The sequence below is a fragment of the Andrographis paniculata genome, unplaced genomic scaffold (genome assembly GCF_009805555.1).
Source record: "Andrographis paniculata isolate CXL003 unplaced genomic scaffold, ASM980555v1 Contig57END, whole genome shotgun sequence".
In the NCBI taxonomy this organism is placed as follows: Eukaryota; Viridiplantae; Streptophyta; class Magnoliopsida; order Lamiales; family Acanthaceae; genus Andrographis; species Andrographis paniculata.
In genome coordinates, this window is record NW_026137592.1 from 663,524 (window position 1) to 686,882 (window position 23,359).

Here is a 23,359-nt window from a genome sequence, read left to right on the forward strand (position 1 = left end):
ATAATTTATATTTCAAATAAAGTATATCATTTTTTTTCAATAAAAAATATTCATTTCTTCGCATTTTAATTGACATATTTTTTTATCCGTCAAAATTGCTAAATTAATATATATTTAAAATATATAAATTAATTTATTAATTATACATAACATATTACGGTATAGATTAAAATTCATTCAAAACTTTTTATATATTTAAAATTATATTTATTTGATAAAATTAATTTAGATTAATTATAAATAAATAAATATATTACTTTCTCTAATTAGAGCAAAGAGATAAGGTTTGTTTCTTTTGCTTTGAATTCACATTAAAAATTTTTTTTCACAAAATATTATTATTATATATTATTTTAATATCAACTCAAAACTAAAATTTTTAATTCATAAAAAAAAAAAAACATAGCCTATATTGTTACATGATTCCCGATATGCCCATATCTATATACAAAGGGTGTGTTTGTTTGGAGATTTTTTCTTAAATACATTATTCATTTAATTTTTTTTCAAAAAAATTAAATAAAATATATATATCTTTTTATATTATACTAAAAATTAATTTTACATTTAAAACATCACATCAACATATTTATATCTAATCATACAACAATTTAAATTCAAAAATTTTACAACTCAAAATCTAAATCCCGTACAGGTCATTAAAATCCAAAATAACTATTGTTGATGCGAAGTTACCAATGTACCCTTCATCTTTTCGTCCAACCGCCTCTGGCAAAATCTTGCAGGCGGGAATACGCCTTCTTGGAATATCATACAATCCTCACTCTCTTCCCTTTAATGCCTCTCAGACAGACGAACGAACTCACGCAATTTTCTCCCAGAGGAAAAACACATGAGACTGTGTGGGTAGTAGTAGCAAAGGGAAAAGAAAGTAGTGGACATGGCGGAATCCAGGAAGAAGCAGCCGGAGGAGGAGGAGGCCGAGCGAACGGTTGCACAAATCGGCAAAGAGTTATCCGCTTTCAAAACTTGCCCAAACAAAGACACTCTAATTAAATTACTCAAGGTAAACAAGAAAACAAGATCTGTTTGATTTTACTTCAAGCTTCGCCGATTCATAACCTAATTTTTTATTCAATTTCGTGCTTAGTGTTGGCTTATTGATTTATTTTAGTTCTATGCTTTCTTTCATCCGTTCTTAATGCTTGTATCGACATATTCGAATTTTGGGTTATAATTCTAATATACTGCGCAGCAAGCTACGAATGCTCTCCCAGTTTTAGATCAGTCGGAAGAACTAAAAGCTTCAGTCAAGCCGTTGAGAAATTCTCTTTTTAGGCATGGCTTACTTGATCATAAAGATAAAGACGTGAGGATCTTGGTTGGTTCCTGTCTCTGCGAATTGATAAGGATCCTGGCATCAAATCCTGATTTCAGAAATTCAGAATTAAAGGTAAATTGCTTTGTTTATCAGCTCTGTTTAGCTATTGTTTTTGTCAATAATGTTGGCATTTTACAGATACAGCCTTCTGGCACTCTCTATGTTAAGTTAATACTACTTTTGTACAGGGCATTTTTAAATTTCTTTTAAGTATTGTTGGGGAGCTAGATGACACTGCAAACCCATACTTCTCGAGGAAGGTCAAACTGTTGGAGACTATTGCTAGACTGAATTTTTGTGTGGTTATGCTAGACATTGGACATGATTTGGTTCTCAAAATGTTCAAAATCTTCTTCAATGTTGCAAGGTTTACTCTCTTTAGATTTTCTTATGTCTCAGCCTATATAAGTTTTCTTACTTTCTCTTTCATGAACTCCTTTCCTGTTCTTAATTGCTCCTTTAGTGATAATTTAAAAAACAAGTTATAGTGCGATACATGCATAGAAACTAACAAATGCAACATATATCCTGAAAAAGAAATTTTATCTGAAGTATGATGTATGAGTTACCATAGTTCTGGTTCTTGCTATTTGCTTAAGAACTGCCGAAAGTGATAATGTAGCTTGACTATGGTGCATAGTTACTAATAAAATTTCCGTCTCACTATCAGCTCTCCCCAGTCACTTGTGGTATTTTAAATAACACACCCAGTTATTGCTTCCAGAGGCAACTCAGAATCTGCCATAGGCTTCTAGCTTTATAGAAATGATACACAACATTCCATGAAGTTTTAACTATTATATCTTTGACCAATCAGCACTTCATGTACTGATTTATATCCCATGAGGTAACCTTTTTGGAAGATCCAAATTTGATTAAATGTTAGAGCATTTTTATAACTAATTTATGGGTACATAAGATGTATAGTGCATTGTTTAGTTACATTTTGTTGCAAGAACTTTTCTTTTGCTGACATTTATTTTTAGGTCTCACAAAGAAGCTGGTTTGACTTGAATGTTTTTTCATTTGTAGGGATGATCATCCTCAGTGTTTAACTAATTCTATTGCATCAATAATAGCAAGCATACTGGAGCAGAGTACTTCCCAGCCGCTTTTAGATTTGATATTCCAGAATCTTATTAACGAGAGAGAGGTGGTGTACTGGAAAGTTCCAGATTTAATTTGTGTTATGAAAAACAAGAAGTAGCTTCTTTTGTAACTAAAATCTTTGCTTATAAACATCAACATAATAATTGACTAACATTTTTAGGACTAGTTATCTTCCGATAAAATTGAATCTTCTGCACTAACTGTTTTTCTACTCTTATGCTTTCCAGGGTGTAGGCAATGCTTCTTCCAAAGTAGCTGTTTCGGTCATAAAAAATTGTGGTGTTAATCTGGAGCACCGTATAAGCCAGTTCCTGACATCTTGTATTTTGAATAGAGATTCTGTTGAGAGTGCAATCAAAGAATCTTACCATGAAATTATACATAAATTATTTGAAATAGCTCCTCAAATGCTTCTTTCCGCCATACCTAATTTGATCAATGAGCTACTGGTTTGTAATCTCCTTGCTATACATTCTTACCTTGCTTATGTAATCCTGCTCTGTAATTCCAACTTTGGAGATTAATCTTGATACTTCTTTTCAAAGATAACTATTGTTTCTGTTCTATAATGCTATATCCATCTTTCATGTTTAGGTTGTCTTGTTATTTTTATTCTGGCTTCTTGGGGTAATTTGAAGTTTTATGGAACTTGCAGACTGATCAGGTTGATGTCCGAATTAAAGCTCTTAATTTAATTAAAAAGCTGATAGCATTGCGAGGCCTGCATGTTGTACGAGAATATACGCTCATATTTGTCGAGTTGCTCAATAGATTCTCAGACAAGTCTGCTGAAGTGAGACTTGTTGTTCTTTCTTGTGCTAAAACTCTCTACATGACTAATCCATCAGGGCAAGAATCACATGTGATCCTCTGTAAGCTGTTAATAGTGTTCATATGTATCTGAACCATTGCTTAGTTCTGTTAGTTTCTCCAACATTGGCGTTCTCTCATCCATGTTCTTATATTTTGTATGTGATTTGTGAGCTTCCAGCTGCCATTCAGGGCCGACTGTTAGACCACGATGATAAAGTAAGAGTTGAAGCAGTTAATGCGGTTTGTGATTTATCAAAGACTAACTTAAATGTTGAATCCTCTGATTTAGTTACTCTAGCAGCTGAAAGGCTCCGTGATAAGAAGGTTCATTATTTCTATCTCATTGAGCTCTACAATTTTCGTTTGCCCTTCCAAGCCTCATGTCATTTACATCAAAATTTCAGGCTTCAGTCCGTTCAAAAGCCTTAAAAAAGTTGTTAGACCTATACCATGACTACTGTACAAGGTGTGCAGCAGACATCACTTTGCACAATGATAGTGTTGAGGAGATCCCATGCAAAGTTTTGATGCTTTGTTATGAGAAGGACTGTCCAGAGTTTAGGTATATTTTTGGCAACTCAAAAAAAGAAAAAAAAAAAAGTTTCATCAATTGAGTGTCGCATTTGCATGCAATATAATATGGTGATTTCATTTGATTTCCAGGCCTCAGAGCTTGGAGCTTGTCCTAGCTGATTTATTCCCTGCTGTTCTATCAATTGAAGAAAGGATGAAGCACTGGGAATTTATGTTTTCTCTTTTCAAACCACCTCATATTAAGGCACTGAAAACTATTTTGTTTCAAAAAAGGAGGTTAGCTTGTTGAACTGTTTATCGCTTTACTTTAGTCAATATCTGTTTGAACTGTTTGGTTTGGTTGCAGGCTGCGAGACGGGCTTAAAGAATACTTGGATCTCCTCACTAGAGTGCATGTATGGCTGAGACAACAGTCCTTTTTCGGTCTTTTCCCTTCTTTTGTTTTAGAAATGATGCTTTTGTTATTTGAGACATGTTGGTAATTTGTATAGCTTTGTGAATAGAGCACTTTGGCTGAGTTTAAATATTTGCCCTCAAAACATTGAACATCATCTGGTTTTTGTGGTTTGGGATGTGCTGATTCCAGAATCATTTGGAACGCTGTTTCTAGTGATTTTTTCAGCAAGCCACCAAACACATGGGATTACTGTGGAGTGCTTACACTCAGCTATTCTTTTATGTTGATGGCGTGTAGATATGTATTTGTTTTACTGAAATAATAGGATGGTGCTCTTTGTTCTTATCTAGAGGTCATATGTTTTTCTATATAAACTAGTTTGCAGTATTTACATTTGTGTGTTTTCTTTTATTCACCAGAACAATTTCAATGGAAGTTATCTTTATCATGTATCATGCAACTGTGCTTTGTTAAGAAGTATACATGCTTTGCATATCAAAGAATTGCGAAAATGCTTCCAGCAATCTATGAATCACACCCTAAACTATTCTGCATTACTCAATAATAATTTGCCTCAATGTTATGATGGAGATGCTATTCTTTCAAAGGAGCAATAATAGTGGAGCTTGCCTGCAATATATGATGGTGATAGGTCTATGTTTCTTTCCTTCTGTTGCAGACAAATGGATATAGAGAAGGAGAAACAGAATTGTCAGCATTAATTGGTAAAATGTCTTTATGCTTTCCCGATCCCGCTAAAGCGAAAGATTGCTTTCAGAGATTAAATGAAGTAAAAGATAGTGAAATAGTGAGACTTCTACAGAGGAACTTAAGTGAAGAGATAGAACTTGATTATGAGACCATTAAGGTAAGTTTTAAAGTTTCAATCACCTTAATTATGTTAATGTTACCACATATTCTGTAATGAGTTAATATATTATCATGTAAATAACTCCATCTGATCTTCTATATATCCTGGGTCCTTGCATATAGGCATATGAGAAGTATATATATTTTCACCACAATGTATTGAATTTTAAATTCACATGCCAATATGCAAATAACAGATCAATTAACAAAGTCTTGAGCTATCCTAGTTCATGTAAACATGTACCGATAATATGTGCTTACTGTGTAAATTGTGACTTCTTGTGATGATTTATTCAAAGCAGGGGATTACTTTCTACTCGGATATATTAAATTTTGAAGTGACCATCTCTTTGACTTTCCATTATCTTTAAGTTTATGCAGGGTCAATTTACTAACTCTCTGTTGCTTCCTTTGATCAGGATCTGTGTAAAAGAGAACTTGGTGATCATAGATTACTTCTTCATTTCCTCGAGCAACTTTCTGGAAAATGCTCTTTTAATATATTTGGCTCTGAGCACGTCCAATATATTCTTGGTCGTCTTTCTAGTGATGAAGCTTCAGAACAGCACCTGAAAGATTATCAAGTGCAACTTTTTCTGGTAAGAGATGCGTCTCTAAAGGTTAAATTTGCCAAATCATTCTTATTCTTTGTTCATCTCTTGTATAGCTATGTATGAATCTATTTAAGACACCTCCTCTGTATCTTTTCTTTTTCATTCATAATGTTTCTGTTTAATTATTTGTCTCCTTCAGACTATTATTAGTATCTTTCCCTCGCTCCTTAGAGGCTCAGAGAAGAAGTTCCAGCTTTTGTTATTTGAAAGGAAGATTCCTATTAATGAGCCGTTGATTGAGATTTTAGCTCGGGAGGGACGGAATATGGCTATTAAACTCAGGTGAACAGATGAAGTAAACTTCATGTTTGGAAAGTGATCATTGGGCATCACCTACTTTTTACATCTTTGAATGGGTTAATGGCTATTAAAGATTCAATAGGAAACTTGAATTATGAGAAAAATATATGAGACAGAAACTATTGCATGTAATATTAACCTGGTATCATAGTGTCTTTTAAGGATGTAGATTGATTAAAACTTCTATTTTATTCTCTGTCCGTCAATGTGCTAAGTTATTACTGTCTAATCTTTTATGTGCAGTGATGTTTACTCATTCCTGGAGAAAATATGTTTGGAAGGAACTCGTGTGCAGTCAAAAATTGCTATCTCTGCAATTGCTTCATTAGCTGATACCTCTGAGCAGCTCGTTTTTCCACAGCTTTGTGAGGTTATTTACTTACTATGTGTATTTGTGTGCATGTATGCTGTGAAGCACTACTTTTCATTCCAAAGATTTATGTTGACTGAAATGGATTTGTTACAAATATTTAGATTTTATATTTATAGGGTTAAATTTTAGATTGTCTTGTTACTGACTGAACTTGGCTCTAATGATTGACGAAACTAACCCTTTGTGGGGACATATTACTTAAAAAAGAAAAAAGAAAAAATGAGAAAAAGAAGAAGATAGGAAAGGGAAAAGGAATAACAGGATATCCTGCCAACTGCCTAATGCTCAAAATATTCTGCAAAAGCATGAGAAACCTAATAATCCTTAACCAACTAATATAAGGAGCAGCTCATAGGGTTAGTCCATGATAAAGATAAAACCCTAGACAGAATTCAGCTCCACTTATTTTTCTCCTTCATTCAATCTTGATTTTAGTTGGTAATTTACTCATCACAATGTATTTAGTGGAGTTCTCTGGACCACTCACTTTTTGTTATGCTTAATTCGCCTCTTATCTCTTGAATGAATATTCATCTTTCAATTTCATGCTTGTTTAACTAGGCACTGATGGAATCTCTACACAATGGATGCAATATTCCAACTGTGTTGCAGTCCATAGGCTGTATGGCACAGCACTCCATTCCTGCATTTGAAGCCCAAGAAAAAGCAATTAGAGATTACATTGTTGAGGAAATGATTCATCAAAATGATGTGATTTTCTACCATCTTTTATCCCTTCTCACTTTACCCTAAACTTATCATGGAACCCTGTTGATTTTATTTGGTTCTTCAAGTTCTTAACTCGTGGAGGTTTTGTGACTAGGTTCCTGCTTCAAGGGATTTTGATTTGTCTGATGAGGCTTCTGACTGTTGCTCTTCCTGTAAACTAAAGGTTAGAATGTTTTTCAAGAGTTCATCTACAGAAGTTATTGGAAGAATTTGACCATGATTGGTTATATTGAATTAGCCCTTATTCTGCCATCATAAATTAATTGGTGTCGAACTAGCTACTTTCCATGGTTAAACTCCTTCACAAATGATGTTGTGTATGGTGTGGTTGTTTCTGGTAAGGATCATGTTCTCTCTTCTCAAGGATAACTCATTATGTAGCTTGAAAATCACTAAAATACCTTTTCACATTAATTTAATGAAATTTTCTCTTAATCTCATTGTTTTGCTCTCTTCTGACTTTTGCCACAATAGAATTCATTTTGTTCAATAATTCTGTGCAGATATTTGCACTTAAAGCTCTAGTCAGAAGCTTCTTGCCACATAAACAGCGACCTCTCAGTCATCCAATTAAGTTTCTGCTGGATATTGTTCATCAGATGCTACAACATCATGTGTTTTCTTCTGGTAACAGGCAATGGTAAGGAGATTCTAATTGCTTAGGAATTTATCTAGGTGCTTTAGCAAATTGCTTTATTATATTGCTCAGGCTGTAAATTTTTTGACAAGTTGGTTCCTTCTTGAGCATTAGATATTTGGGGATGGGTTTAATTACATTGGCCTATAAGCAACTTTGTAACAACCATCACTACACTCAAGCTTTTTTACCTCCTCAGCATCTTTTTGTGCTGTCCTTTTATAAAGCATTATTAACACATAGATACAACATTTGTATTTTCCTTTCCATTAGATGCCTGAAATTTGAAAAGGTGAAACTATTAAGTGTTACCCGTTTGAATCCACCTTTATTTTTTAAACAAGCAGATTCTTCGTTAAATCTTATATTTCTCATTCTTCAATAATATGTTTGCTATTAAATTTGATTAACTATCATTTACCATATACATGGGATAGAGAGCTATAGGTAATAGGCCAGTCATTTCTTTTTCTCCTATTGGGAATTATTATTGGTCACTGTAAGGGAATTACCTTGAGAGCCATCAGCATCTCTTTGCTTCTGGATCCTGCAGTTGATAGGTCACATTATTTTGTTAGGATATTTGTACCATGAAAAATTTTCTACAAATTATACAATATATATAATATCTCTGGCTATTTGGACTGAATACGTGAAACGTGATGCAACCAATTTTTAAATAAAATTTCACGTTCAAGTTCTTTGTTAAGTACTTAAGTACGCTAAATATGTCATTTGCTTTTCTTTTTTCAGTGAAGATGATGCATTCATTCGATTAGCTGCAGCTAAGTCCATCCTAAGGGTTTCAAGAAAATGGGATTTGCATATTTCTCCAGAGATATTCCGCTTAACAATCTTAACTGCAAAGGTTGGGTTTACTTGATTATGTTTTATGATGAAAGCCTGCACTGGCAGATTGTTATTAGTGTATATTGTATACATTAATGATTGATTTTTACTTGATAATATATCCATAGGAGGGTTAGTAGATTAATTCTGGGTTATGGTGAGTGATAGTTTTCACCAGTTTTTATTGCAGTATGAGCCCAAATTGGAACACCTATTAATATAGGATATTAATGAGATCACTTTCCCCATCTTTGGGATGGTGTCCATGAACTTTCTCAGAGGCTCTTCCGTTTATCTGGAAGAAGAATTATAGTTGGTTATACATGCATCCTTGTCTGTATCCATATCACACACCTGGCTGTGCTATAGACTCTTAGCAAGCACTAGTAAGGTTGAATTTAAGCAGTTATCAAGATCCATTATGGGGATAGTTTGTTGATTTGCAAGGGATTATGTATACAGGTTTTACATAATAAACTTTCATATCTTTGATTTTTCCAGGATCATTCTCCTGAGGTTCGTAAATCATTTGCCAGGAAAATACACAAGTTGTTGCGTAATTACACCTTGCCCAGTAGATATGCATGTGCATTTGCATTTGCTGCTCTAGATTCTATCAAAGATCAGCGGATTGATGTAGGTTTATTTCTTTATTTTTATTACTATCATTTTTCCGTATTCTAATTTTCTGCAGCACTAAGTATTTGGTTTCTGAACAAAAACTTTCAGGCACTGAAATACTTGGAGGACTTCATTCGAGAATATGACAGAGGAGCTCAAACACAGGAAACCATGATTATACAAGGACCAACAAATCACCCTGTATATATAACTGTGTTCTTGATCCATGTTCTTGCACATGACCAAAATTTTCCTGCTCTTGATAGTCGAGATGAAAAGCTGTTTGCTCAGTTTCTGAGGTATTATTTCCTTTATTGGTTATATAGTAACTTCCGGTCCTCATAACTCATATTTTCACCAAGTTGACCATCTTCATTTATTTGTGACAATCTTTATACTTCTTTCCTTCTAATTCCCAGTTCTTATTCTCTGTGCAGTCCACTTTTTGTCATGGTGCAGACATTAGTAAACAAAAGTTTAGTTGATGCAAATTCAAGTCAAATATCTAATTCTTCTGCTTACTTGCGATGCATATTCAATGCTATAAAAAAGGCAGAGGATGCTGTTGATTCTCAGATGACTCCAGTAAGATTTAAATTAAAGATGCCAATACTTTTATATTAGAGATTCTTAGAGACATTAGCACCAAATCTATTTTATGCTACCTAACCTCCTATATTTTCTCTTGTTACTAAAATTGTAGAAGCTACACTTTTTGGCCGAAGTTGGGATTTCAATTTTAGATTCTCTAAATACCATCAAAACTGGAGTCTCACATACTCCCGGGGTAATTCTGCTCCCATCGTCGCTCTATAAAAGTATTGCTTCTGAAATGAAAAAGGCAAGTTCCTTCTCTGCTACAATCTTTTACTGCACAATGTCATTTGTTCCATCTCTCCGACATGGTAATCGCTGTTATTTCTTTTACAGGCTAATGCTTGTATAGAAGATGCAAACTTTCTTAAGAACTTGGTATCTCAGCTCAAAGCTGAAGTTTCAAGGGTGTGTGTTTGCGTTACTTCTTTTTTCAAGATGCCTATTCAATATTTTGGTATAGTAAATTTTATTTTTTGTCCTTCAGATTAATGGCACTGGCATTGAACTCGGCCAACAATGTGTTGAAAATTCGTTACGAACAAGTGGCACAAGGCATGCCAGATCAAAATCAAAATCGGGCCATACAAATAAAAATGATTCATCAAAGAACAAAACTAAGAATCGGACTGATGATCTCCATGCAAAAGAAATGGAGCAGCTAGATCCTTCCATCAGTGTGAGTGATGTTAGCAGACAACGTAATGAGGCGAAATCATCGAACTTTGGTTCAGTTGTACTTCATGAAAACTCTTCTGCTGAAAATGGACCCAAAGTAGATGATGAAAATGGAACAATACCACCATCATTATATCAACAAGAAACTGTTTCAAGTAGTTCCAAGGAAGAAGTTCAAGTGCAAAGAACCACCGGCGTCAGAAAGAACACTCAAGCTGGTAAAAGTTATAAGCTTCATTACCTATATTTAAAGAGTTTATTTATTTATTTTTTTCTCGGAGCAGCAAAGAAGAGGATGAGGACAAAGGGAGGGGAAGATGTTGCTGCTATCGACACACCCACATCGGCCGTCACTAATCTCAGTGACGATCGTGTAAGAGTGTATTGAAGTGTAGAAAACTTTTAAATTACAAAATTTACTGCAATGTATTGAGTTCTTTTGTTGGCTGTATTCATGCAAATGTTTTTCTTTTTTCAGGTGGCCCGGAGGACTCGGAGACAAAAAGTAATGTAATGTCTGTGAGCATGTGTGATCACTATTATTCAGAAAAGTGATGTTATTCTTCATTGCAGCAGGTATATTGTGATTTGGTATATATATATATATATATGTATGTTTGTGATTACTATTATAAAGAAGGTGAAGTTGCCCCTCCAGTAAAATTAATATTTGTGTTTATTAATAGAAATGAAGAAATATAAAAAATAATATATTTTTTTATCTATTTTAATTATTCGGTAATATTTTTAAAATAAAAAATAATTAGAAATATATTTAATTCTTATTTTATATTTTATTTTATCATAATTTTCAAATAAAAAATAATTTAGAAAATAATTACACATTTTAATCTCATTTGAAATTTTTTTATTTATTTTTTTATAATTTTAATATTATTATATCATTTAATTTATAAATTATTATATTTAATACTTTAGCAAAAATAAATGTTAGCACACGTTTGGGATAGAAGGGGTATTATTTAAATATTATTTAAATCTAAAATTAAATAAAAACCTTTACTATCGAGTACAAACAAAGCAAGCCCACGCTCAAAATGCATCACGTGATGAAAACCAACAATACAATTTGAAGTAATTTTTATCATTTACGTTGTTACATTTATAGCCAATCATTTAAGTCAGATCTAATTAATGATGTAATAAATACCCACGTTATTTAAATTAATTACTTTCCTAACATAATTATTATTCCCCAGTGTGGAGAACACTTACCATAAGACAAATAAACTAATTAAGTAATATTTTCTTCGATCAAATATATAAGTATTATTTTTATTTTTTAATATAAAATAATTTATTTCTATTTATAACAAAAAAAAATTAATACATATTTTTAGCATGTACCTTTTAATATTACGGAGTGTGTTTGTTTTGACAATTTTATTTAATTTTTATAATTTATAATTAATTTTTTTTAAAAAATATCAAATTAAAAATTTATTTTTTTATTTTTTATATTATATTTGAATATCAAATTCAAAACAAAATATTAATGACAACTATTCAAATGAAAACTCAAAACCAAAATTTCAAACAAACCCACTATATATTTATTTACAAATGGGAGAATCACTTTTGCATTCAATTTCTATCAAAAAATAAAAAATAAAAATCTTTTAAGATATTTTATTTTTACTACAATCAATCAATCAATACAATACATTTATGTACAATTTGAAAATATATGTTTACTTTTGGCATAATCTAAGAAATAATAGATGTTAAGATAATTTTGTTATTATTTTTTTTATAAAAATAATAATGTGATAGTAAAATAAAATATTTTTGAAAAAAATTCCTGTATTTTACATAATATTTAGAAACAATGCTATTAAAAAGTAGATGGATTTGAAGATAAAATTGTCTTTTTATCCTTCTATGTTAATATTAACTACTGCCTATGTATAAAGAATAAAATACAAATAATAAAATTTAAGTTTAAGTTAAAAGTATATATATTATATAAAAAGAATTATTTTATATTAAAAATGTTACATTAATGACTATTTATTAACAATTATTTGAATTTAAAATTTGACTATCAAAACCCCGACCAAACGCAACGAACACACCCTATGTAATAATTAAGGATTATATTTCTAATTACGTCATGATCTCCTACTTAGCGATAAAAGTCAATCGAGAGTCGGTTCGCACGCACATTTGGCTGAGGGACTGTGCATTGGTTCGTCCGATTCTTCGCTTCCGCTCTGGAATTTGTTGCAGAAATGTCGATTATTCACCACAATCCGCTCTACGTTCCTCCGCCGCGGTCTCGGTATTCGTCGCTTGGCGGAAATCAATTCAGAAATTTGCTGCCGAGATGCGCGACGAAGAATGGAAAATTTCACGCATCTGTCGAAGTCAAGGTTTCGAATTTGCTGCCGTTCGCTTTGCCGAATTCGAGCGGCGACGGATTCTCTACGTCTTCTTTTAATCAGGTGAAATAAATGATGTGCAGGTTTATTTTCATGATTTATTTTTTATTTTATTATTATTTTTTATATTCAGATAAATCAATTCGTCTTCGAGGTTTGATTGTGCTAAGATTTTTGTTTTCTGTTTTTTGATGAGTTGCAGTTGCTTGAGGCTTTGATAAGCGGGAAAAATTTATCGGAAGCTGAAGCTGAGGCTTCTCTCGATTTCTTGTTGGATGGCGCTGATGAGGCTTTGATCAGCGCTTTTTTGGTGCTTTTGAGAGCTAAAGGAGAAACTGATGAAGAAGTAAGTGAATTTACATATAACGAAGAATAGAAAATGTGCAAATATTTTATTCTGTACGTGTTTTCCTAAATTTGGTAGTTTGAATTCTACCTACCATCTGAGAGCATTTACACAACTCATATGGTAGCATTTGATATTGCTTTGGCGATTATCTTGTTGTCGTTTTCATCCATGTAATCAATCAGTATGGCACTATCAAAAAATTAGGAAAATCAAAAAAAAAATGGAATTCGAAGAAAGTGAAATTGGTGAGGAGTGAGGCTCATAATTGTTGGAAAATCAATCAGTATGGCACTCACCCAAAATTAGATAAATCAAAATGAAAAATGGAATTCAAATTCGAATTTGAATTCAAATTGTTGGAAGACAGTGAAATTGGTGTATTTATTCAGAATTGGTGAGGTACTGAGGCTCATAATTGTTAGAAACAAGTGGAATAAATGCTGCTGAATATTAAATAGGTAGCTGGGCTGGCAAGAGCAATGCTACTGCACTGCAGGAAAGTCGAGGGAGTGACTGATGCAGTCGATATTGTCGGGACAGGTGGGGATGGTGCAAATACAGTGAACATTTCTACAGGGGCTTCAATTCTAGCAGCAGCTTGTGGGGCAAAAGTTGCTAAGGTGAGCTGTTATTCATACTTTTCAGATGGTAATTTTCTTTCCAATTCATTAGGTTTTCACTGTTTGTTTAAACTGATTTTCAAATTGACGATTGCTATACAGCAAGGGAATCGGTCGAGTTCATCTGCTTGTGGTAGTGCTGATGTTCTCGAACAATTGGGAGTTGAAATTAACTTGGGACCAGAGGTATGAGCAGTTAATGGTATCTTTGTTTTGTTCTATCGAATTTGATGTACATATTCTCTGCAATCCCCTTCGATGAATAGTTTTCTGCTGATTAAAGCCATAGCCAGGCACTTATAGATACTCTGAATACAAATTGAAGTAAAGAGTGAGTTGCTAATTAATTAGTAACCCGTAACATGGATCACTTAAACATTGACATTCATGATCATACTGTAGAAATTAAGAATGTGTATATTCGGAATAATGCTTGATTTTGAGAGAGATGGATTATAGATCTATTTTTAGCTTTAGTTGTTTTCTCTCATGCTGTTTACTTCCCATATGCCTTTTGTTTGTTCGAGAGGTGATTGCTTCTACCACAATCCCTGTCCTTTCGTAGAATCTTTCGAGGATTTCTTTCCCTTCTCTTTCTAAAGTTCTATTCTTCAGAAAACTGTGACAGCCAGTTATATAAAATCTATGTGTATGCTTTGGCCCATGACGACGATTAACTTTTGTGGGTATATATATGTATTTATATATTCGCATCACTAACTAAATTTTAACGATTATTATTGCATAGGGGATTGCAGAGTGCATAAACGAAGTGGGAATTGGCTTCATGCTGTCTCCAATTTATCATCCAGCAATGCAAATTGTTAGGCCAGTTAGGAAAAAGCTTAAAATAAAGACCGTGTTCAATATCTTGGGCCCCATGCTGAATCCGGCACGAGTTCCTTTCGCTGTTGTTGGAGTATACCATGAGGAGCTGGTACGTCGACTGCCAATGTTTATGTTTTCTTAAGCCCTGCTTCTACTTTTGAATGTTAACTGCGAGAAAGATTGGACACTTTCTGATAAGTTTGTCGAAGAAGTTACCCAATATAATTTGTAACAATTGTAACTTTTGCTAGGTGCATAAAATGGCGAGTGCTCTTCAAAGGTTCGGCATGAAAAGAGCATTGATTGTCCATTCCGAGGGATTGGACGAGATGAGTCCTCTTGGTAAGGTGCATCTTACATTTTACGAGCAGAAATTAGTATTATATCGCATCAAATCTCACTTTTTCTTGCATATCCTATTCATTCCATCGAATTTTAATCAAAACTTTCAATCACTTAAACAGGGCCTGGATTAGTCCTCGATGTCACTCCAGATAAGATAGAAAAGTTCGCATTTGATCCGCGTAAGCAGCTTTCTACTACCTTAACAATATATATATGTATGTATATATATTTGTCGAATAAGCTTCTTTCATTTCTATTTATTGCTTCTTTTTGCAGTGGACTTTGGGATCCCTCGGTGCACTGTTGAGGATTTGTGCGGCGGAGATCCAAAGCACAATGCGGATGCACTTAGACGTGTACTGGCTGGAGAAAAGGGGTCAATTGCTGATTCCTTGGTAATTAATCTGCATTTCTTTCGAACCAAAACTTCGATTCGCTACCTTCATCTTAGGATGCGTAAAATTTTGATTATCCTAAGAAAAGAGACGAGTTCATTACATTATTGGATAAAATGCATTATTCCACCTTAGGTGCTGAATGCAGCAGCCGCCCTTTTGGTCAGCGGCCGTGTAAGCAAACTTGCCGAGGGAGTGAATCTTGCCCGCGCCATTCATCAGTCGGGCAAAGCTCTCAAGACACTTGATTTGTGGATCGAAAAATCTAATGTAAGGAGATAAGAAGCCAATCGGTAATATTTATTTATTTATTAATGATTATTGTTATTTTTTCGGCGAGGTTAATTGTTTGCAGTTGTGCATTTTTCAGAAAGCGAAATCAGCAGCTGCTAATGAGGTTCCGGTTCTCCAATCGTAGTTTCCGTTTCGACGGCCGTGCGCCCCGTCGTCTTGTCTCGACTAATTGTAAGTAGATCGAATCGAATATTTATGATATCGCCGGCTGTAGGAACTACATGCCTGAGATAACTTAAATGTTGAAAAGGGATTGTAATGTCTGTTCTTGTCATGTTTTGGGGGTAGATTTGTTGGAATTTGTCTTTGTTCTTTGAATGGTTATAAAATCATGTAAGAAGGAATTTTGTTTTTGTGCTCATTGATCTTGGAATAGGATTGGATTACATGTGTGAACTTTACTTATCATCTAATTCTTCCACGACGAAACATTTGGGTCCAAAAATCTTTGGGTCTCTAAAACTATGTTTCAAAATTTTTGGGCCGTAATTGGCCCAGTATGCTAATGAACTGTCGTATGGACTCATAAAGGTCAGGCCCGTTTTGCGCCAGTTCGTCGGCCTGGCCTGATCCGATTTTTAAAATTAATATTTATATTTTGCTAAATTTAAATAAAGACAAAATTTATAATTATTCTGGTGATATCATTTATATTATTATTTAAAAAAATTTTGAAAATATTATAAAAATATTAAAAATAATGATTTTATATATACATATATATTATTTCACATATAAATATAAACTAAATTGTGGACTCCAAAAACATATATTTTTAATATAATTTCACATATAATTATAATAGTTTTAGTATAGACGAAAAGGGCGAGCGGAAGTATAAGTGGATAACGGAAAGCCACCGGACATGAGAAAAAGAAACCACACAACTAAGCAAACAAACTTCCTCTGACGCCCAACCACGTCGTTTTCGAGCCTTGCCTTCAGACTTTCCGCTTCTTCCGCCGCCATGGAGTGGCAATTCTCGCAAGTCTTCGGCGATAAGCTCCCCGGAGAAGATGTTCAGGACGGTAATTTTGTTTTATCTTAGCTAAAGTGGTGCAGTTTAGGATCGACACTGATTGAATTTTATATGGCCTTTTTCGTGCATGCAGTTGACATTATTTCCGCAATAGAATTCGATAAGACTGGCGATCATTTGGCTGTAGGCGATAGAGGTGGCCGCGTCGTCATTTTCTCGAGCGATGGTGGTAAAGATGTGCGGAATTGCGTCTTTCCTTTATTTATTTATTTATTATTTCTCGTTTGAATTTCTATCAGTGAATTGGTGGTTAATGCTAACGAACTGTATAGTTGTGGAGTTTAATTTGGTTGCTTTTAGGGGATTTTATTGTTGGTTGTGTTGATTGATGATAATTAGTTCATAAGCATCTTTTGTAGGACTTGGATGATTTCGTGTCCCGAAGTGAGTTGGAGAGACTTGATAGTGTTGTTTCGAAGCATCCGAAGTTTCGATACAAAACTGAGTTCCAAAGCCATGAGCCTGAGGTATGCTCTCTAGTTTGTAGCTTTTTCATATATATATTTGAAAGTATTGATACATGTGGAGGATCTTATCAAGAAATTGTTGTAGTATTAGAGTGTTGATAGTGCATTTCTTCATTTCCCCCCAAATTTTCACAGTTTGATTATCTGAAGAGCATTGAAATTGGAGAGAAGGTGAATAAAATCAGATGGTGTGCTAAACCAAACGGGTCATTGCTCATTCTCTCAGCAAATGATAGGACTGTGAAATTGTGGAAGGTAAAAGAACTGTTAGCATATTTTTTGTTTTGATACACAGTGATGAAAGAGATTGTAGATTTTGTCTGCTATTTTCATTATATTTTGTATATGTGGACTTGTGATAAGTGATTAACTTTTGAATGTTTATATATATAATTCCTATGTTTCAAATTTGATTTCTCTTGATAGTTAGGTCTAGAGTTATGGTTAAACTGCAGTACTTGTATTGTTCTACACCATAATAGTAACAAGCGATGATTGCAGATTAAGGACCATAAAGTTAAGAAAGTCGTGGAAATGGCTATAGGCCAGTTGGTATTTTCAGAGAATTCTTTATTAGGGGAAAGGAGTTTTGTTGGTGGGCAAGGATTATATACTGCCAATGGTCATTCGTTCGAAAATGGAGTATCATACTATAGGGGAAGACACAACACGGTATATGAAGTTTTTACCATCTTAAATCTTTAGCAAGGAGGCATGCACCTCAATTGCCTGTGCATTTAATTAAATATTCCCTTTTTTTTTTTTTTCTTTTCATTTTTTCCAGATGACGGATTTTGAAGATTCTACTTCTGCAAAATGTCGAAGGATCTATGCACGTGCTCATGATTTCACTATCAATTCCATCTCAATTAACAGGTGCAGTGTTGGGGGCTTTTCTCCTGGTTCTATCATTAGTTGAATTGAGTACTTATATATAAGTTGAAGCTGGTTTTATTGATGCGATTGGAGTGTTCTCTCGTTAAATCCTGAACTTTTATAAAATCTTATAAGAACTAGTGACATTAGCATTCTGATGTACACATAATAGCTCTTTTTCCCAGATTTTCATCAATCAAATTTTGTTACAAAGTTTCATTGAGGAACTCGATAATTAAATGCATTTAAACTATTTATCTTAGATTTTATAGAATTTGTTTGCAGTGACTGTGAGACATTTCTTTCTGGAGATGACCTAAGAATAAATTTGTGGAATCTTGAAGTCAGTGATCAATGTTTTAATATCATTGACATGAAGCCTGAAAATATGGAAGATCTTATAGGTATTTTCTTTTGCATATTTTTTATGTGCAAGTTCATTGTCATGCCAAATAAATTCACATTCTGCACCAGTATTCAGTACTTGTTGCAATGACTATGGGTCGGAAATTGCTTCCTTTCTCTAACACACACAGACACCATAACTAAAGTACTTGTGAAAAATGCACTGGGAGGAGTCATATGTAGTAATATTACCCTAGCATTCTGCCATCATTTTCCCAATGAAAATAAAATAAATGACTGAAAGTCTATGAAATTTGTTCAGAAGTGATTACAGCCGCAGAATTTCATCCATTTAATTGTAACTTGCTGGGCTACAGCAGTTCAATGGGATATATTCGGCTCGTGGACATGAGGCAATCAGCTTTGTGTGATCACAATGCAAGGATGTATGTTAGCTCTTTTTTCCACCTTAATTTTAAATTCCTCTCTTTTCTCATGTTTACACGTCCATTTTCATGACATCAGTAAGATTTAATATACAGATTAAAAGATGAGGGATCACATGGACCAAAATCATTCTTCTCTGAGATCATTTCGTCAATAACTGATATGAAGTTTGCAAATGATGGAAGACATATATTAAGCCGTGATTATATGAATTTGAAGGTCTATCAGCCACTCTTTTATCATTTCAAATAAGTATGTTCCTCAGTCGGGCCTTTGATTATGCATATTGGCTTCTTTTGCCTCATTCCTCGTAGTCTAGATTGAACACTAAGGGCAATTCTGTTTCACACTTATACATAAGTTCCTCCTTTTCTCATCAGAAGCCTAATTTTCCAACACTCTGCCTTTCAATATTTAGTATTGACTCACTTGATCAAGTTGAAATGCTTAAATTGTAGCTTTCACGTCGCTACCTAACTTGTTATTTTTATTCGGGTTGCATATATATCCCAACATTTGTCATCGATCTATATTTTATTGAATTGTATTCTTTTGTTTCTCAGCTTTGGGATATGCATATGGATTCACATCCTGTTGCAACTTTTAGGATTCATGAAAATCTACGGCCTAAGGTGAGAATGCCGATTGCCACAAGATTCAGACCAGCATTATTATCACAACAATACAATACACATGGCTAACACCCTACTTTATACTGCACCAGTTGTGTGATTTGTACAACAACGATGCAATATTTGACAAGTTTGAATGCTGCCTTGCCAAAGATCGCCTTAGTTTTGCAACAGGCTCTTACAAGTTAGTCGCATCAGTGGAATTATTTGTTCACGCCTTTTGTCTTCCTGTCACACTTAATTAGTTATCCTATGCTTCTTCCATCAGCAATCTCTTCACTGTATTTTCTTATGGAAGTGGGAGTGAAGATCCAGTAACCATCGAAGCCTGCGGAAATTCAAACAGGTAACCATTAATTTTATTAACTTCAATTGTCTATAAGTCCTTGTACATGTATAGTCTGCTATTTGATCAAATGGTCGCCTACAAGTGCTTATGTTTTTCCTTTTTAGTTCGAAAGATCATCTTACTTATGCACTAACTTTTAGTTAATATATCATACTATAAAATAGTTCAACAAAAAAATTGCAAAAATTATTCTCACGGTATACCGTATTATCACTTTTGTCCTGTATTTATTTCTGTCAAAGTATATTTTATATGTTTGCAAAAATCGCTATTTCTGTCATTTGGCCATGACTTTCACACCACGCACGATCATGCGACGGCCAAATGATAAAAATAACGACATTTGCAAACATGTTGGATATATTTTGTCAATAAAATAAATACATGACAAAAGTGATAATTGATATATATGTGAGATATTTTTTGCAATTTTTTCCAACACATTACAAAGCACATGCTGTCAAATAAAAACATATAATTGTGGATTGGACGTGTGACCGTGAGGTCACCGGTTCAAACCCCCGACGCCTCAGGTTACCTGCCACACATGGTTCGCGTAGTGTGACTTGTCTGTCGGGCCTAGTTTGCAGGGTATTAGATTTGACTGGAGGTTTACCCAATGCGCACTTTCGGGTAACGACTGCGGGTTCCTACATCAAAAAGAAAAAAAAAAAAAAAACATATAATTGTGTTGATATCAATTGTAGTATGTACTTGTGAGCGTATATTATGGGTGTGTTTGTTTGGGGGTTTGGATTTTGAGTTGGAATTTGAATAGTAAAAATTTTAAATTTGAATAGTTGTATGATGTGATATAAATAAGGTTTGATGTGATGTTTTGAATGTAAAATTGATTTTTAGTATAATATAAAAAATAAAAAATAGGTGTTTGATTTGATGTTTTTGGGGGGAAAAAATTGGATGAATAGTGGAAATCCACCAAAATCCTTCAAACAAACTGTGAGCGTATATGTTGACAGTTTATATGCTGCCTAATGTATAATTCTATGTCTCTTTATCGTGTATTATATGTTGTTACATTGTGTGTTGCAATTATTGTGCTGAATTTTATATCCCGGCACAGTAACTTCCGCATACTATCTCGGCTTCTACTTACTCTCTACTTCCTGTTGTTGCCAACATTCGATTCTAGGAAGCAACATAGCCAGCTGACACCAAGATCACGACGGTCATCTTTGAGCAATCTGGCTAGGGGATTTTACAGACAAGGTTGTCGTATTTTCGACTTCCCTCATTGTTTCTCTTCATGTGATTGACTTCCCGTCCTCGGCTCCATTTGTAGCTTCAGGACGTGACAATCACAGCCCCGGTGGTAATGAACTCTCCTGTGATCTCAATTCCAAGCTGCTGCACCTTGCCTGGCATCCGACAACCAATCTGATTGCCGGCGCTGCTCGAAACAGCTTATTCATGTACTCTGCTTGAGGTAAATACCGGTAAACAATCTTACCTCACTTAGTTTCATTTGGTGCACTATATTGCTTGGCAATGGCATTCATTCACTATTAAAAAAAAATAAAATAAAATTGGCGATTCGATTTAGTTTGGGTGGACAAATATTCCGATACCTCAATAAAATTTGTTCGAAACAATTGGTGTTAGGGATCTAGTTATTTTTTAATCAACTTTCTATGATTTGTATAAACAACTAAATTTCACTCATTTCACATATATATATATATATATTTATATTTTCTTTTCATAAAATCTCAAATCAATTTTTTTGTTTGTTTTTTATTTCAAATTTTCAAAATTATAAAAATTTTCAAAAACTTTTGTCTAAAAATTGCTCCATCAATAAAATATAGTAGGAGTATTACAAAAATCAAAGATAGGCAATTATTTTACACAATTAATAAAATAATATTACTTTTTAATTTAGTATAAAATTTCAAAAAAAAATCTTTAAATTGAGATAAAGCAATTATTATTTTAGAATTAAAATTAGACTATGTATTTCACAATATTTTGACCAAAAGTCAAAATAATCCTTGTTCGTCTTCTTAATGCAGGCGGCGCCGATAGAGGTCATCATCTGCTCCGATCCGGCGCCAATCCGTCTTCATCACATTCTCTTCTGACTTAGATCCATCAGCCTTCAAAAACTGCTCTATCCTATCCTATCCTATCGGTAAAAACTCATTCCTCGCCTTCTCGTCTCGAAACCCTAAGAAAGAAATGGAGAATCCACATCATTCAAACTGCAAAACAATTACGAAATTGGGCGAAAAAAAAAAAAACCAGACAGTCAATTGTGGCTCATTTCCTCGCACCGCGCCTTGCCACGCGACGACCGACCTCAGGCGCGTACGTTTAAAAGGAGTTGGAGGAGGTGGGTTTGTATGATTTTGACTTTTGGTCCAAATAAGAAATTTTACTTAACTTTTAGATAATTTGAGTGCATTAATATGAATACGAGTATTTGGTTAAAATATAATTAATAAATAAAAATTATTATTATATAATTAAAATAATTATAACTTATAATTAAAATAAGTAAATATTTTAATAAGTAGAATTTTAATTGTTAATAATAATAATACTCCCTCCGCTCAGGTGCAAAGTTGTCATTTACTTTTTTTACTTTTTCATATAGATTTTTAAATTTTAGTATTATAGTAAGTTATAGTGAAAAGGACGAAAATATCCCTATTAGTATTGTGTAATATAAAAGTAATGGTATTTCTGTAATATAGTATAAGTTGTAAAGGGTATTTATTCTATTAGGTAGGTAGTACAATTATTAAATTAGAAAATTATAACTTTGTTTGGGATTGACGAAAATGAAAAATTATAACCTTTCAATGGGACGGAAAATATAAAATAAAGTGTCAGTAGGTGTGCGCGATATTTGCACAATATGTCGAATTCGGTGCCGAAGGACCTTTTATGCGAGGGACAGTTTTCATATAAGATTCGAGGCGAGCAGCAGATGGCGGTTAAAATGCAGATGGGGTCGAATCAACACTATGTTGATTTTATCAAATTAGCACTCTAATTTGAAGCAATTAGCACTTTATTATAAAATATATAACATATTGTCAATTTAGCACGTGAAGCAATTAGTATTTTTTCATTTATTGAGTTATATAGAAATATATGTTATGTGAGTTATATATTTGACTGAAATTAATATATTGTTTTACATTGAATTATATAATGTATTATATTATATTTTCTCTGTCCTAAAAGATATGTCTTATTGGGAGTAGACACGAATTTAAGTAATAATAGTACTCCATTCGTCTCATATTTATATATCTTTTTTTTTTTACATAGAATTTTAGAATTATTAGTATTATATTGAGATACATTAGAAATAAAGATAAAAAGACTAAATTACCCATATTATTATTGTATGATATAAAGGTAATGACATTTGTGTAATATATTGTAAATTGGAAGGGTATTTGTAATGTTAGGTAGATGGTACAATTACTAAAAAAAGGAAATAGATACTTTGTTATGGGACTGGCGAAAATGAAAAAA

The 23,359-nt window shown here is 33.4% G+C and overlaps 2 protein-coding genes across 4 annotated transcripts; both read left to right on the forward strand.

Moving 5' to 3' along the window:
- The first annotated feature begins 759 nt into the window (after window positions 1-759).
- On the forward strand, window positions 760-22,424 carry LOC127257201 (sister chromatid cohesion protein PDS5 homolog B-like). The gene is made up of 52 exons (XM_051283580.1): window positions 760-1,027; window positions 1,217-1,414; window positions 1,531-1,709; window positions 2,375-2,495; window positions 2,680-2,901; window positions 3,108-3,324; window positions 3,444-3,589; window positions 3,670-3,827; window positions 3,929-4,075; window positions 4,146-4,194; window positions 4,876-5,064; window positions 5,486-5,665; window positions 5,820-5,962; window positions 6,224-6,350; window positions 6,915-7,064; window positions 7,177-7,245; window positions 7,586-7,722; window positions 8,473-8,587; window positions 9,070-9,204; window positions 9,298-9,488; window positions 9,627-9,774; window positions 9,893-10,030; window positions 10,120-10,191; window positions 10,271-10,679; window positions 10,746-10,842; window positions 10,940-10,966; window positions 11,009-11,037; window positions 12,712-12,926; window positions 13,066-13,209; window positions 13,671-13,832; window positions 13,935-14,018; window positions 14,581-14,769; window positions 14,912-15,002; window positions 15,125-15,184; window positions 15,282-15,400; window positions 15,536-15,670; window positions 15,756-15,814; window positions 16,604-16,722; window positions 16,807-16,910; window positions 17,093-17,200; window positions 17,336-17,455; window positions 17,702-17,872; window positions 17,985-18,076; window positions 18,362-18,480; window positions 18,744-18,867; window positions 18,964-19,087; window positions 19,432-19,500; window positions 19,593-19,684; window positions 19,769-19,846; window positions 21,003-21,079; window positions 21,153-21,296; window positions 21,883-22,424. Exons 1-51 carry the CDS (start codon window positions 902-904, stop codon window positions 21,293-21,295), a joined length of 6,717 nt encoding a protein of 2,238 aa, XP_051139537.1. The 5' UTR covers window positions 760-901; the 3' UTR covers window position 21,296; window positions 21,883-22,424.
- LOC127256954 (anthranilate phosphoribosyltransferase, chloroplastic-like) lies at window positions 10,940-16,095 on the forward strand. Of its 3 annotated transcripts, none has more exons than XM_051283192.1 (11): window positions 10,940-11,037; window positions 12,612-12,926; window positions 13,066-13,209; window positions 13,671-13,832; window positions 13,935-14,018; window positions 14,581-14,769; window positions 14,912-15,002; window positions 15,125-15,184; window positions 15,282-15,400; window positions 15,536-15,693; window positions 15,771-16,095. In XM_051283192.1, exons 2-10 carry the CDS (start codon window positions 12,714-12,716, stop codon window positions 15,680-15,682), a joined length of 1,209 nt encoding a protein of 402 aa, XP_051139149.1. In that variant the 5' UTR covers window positions 10,940-11,037; window positions 12,612-12,713; the 3' UTR covers window positions 15,683-15,693; window positions 15,771-16,095. The 3 variants fall into 3 exon arrangements, with proteins under 3 accessions (XP_051139149.1, XP_051139147.1, XP_051139148.1); XM_051283190.1 differs by having other exon boundaries at window positions 15,536-15,670; window positions 15,756-16,095; XM_051283191.1 differs by having other exon boundaries at window positions 15,536-15,670.
- Window positions 22,425-23,359: the final 935 nt, after the last annotated feature.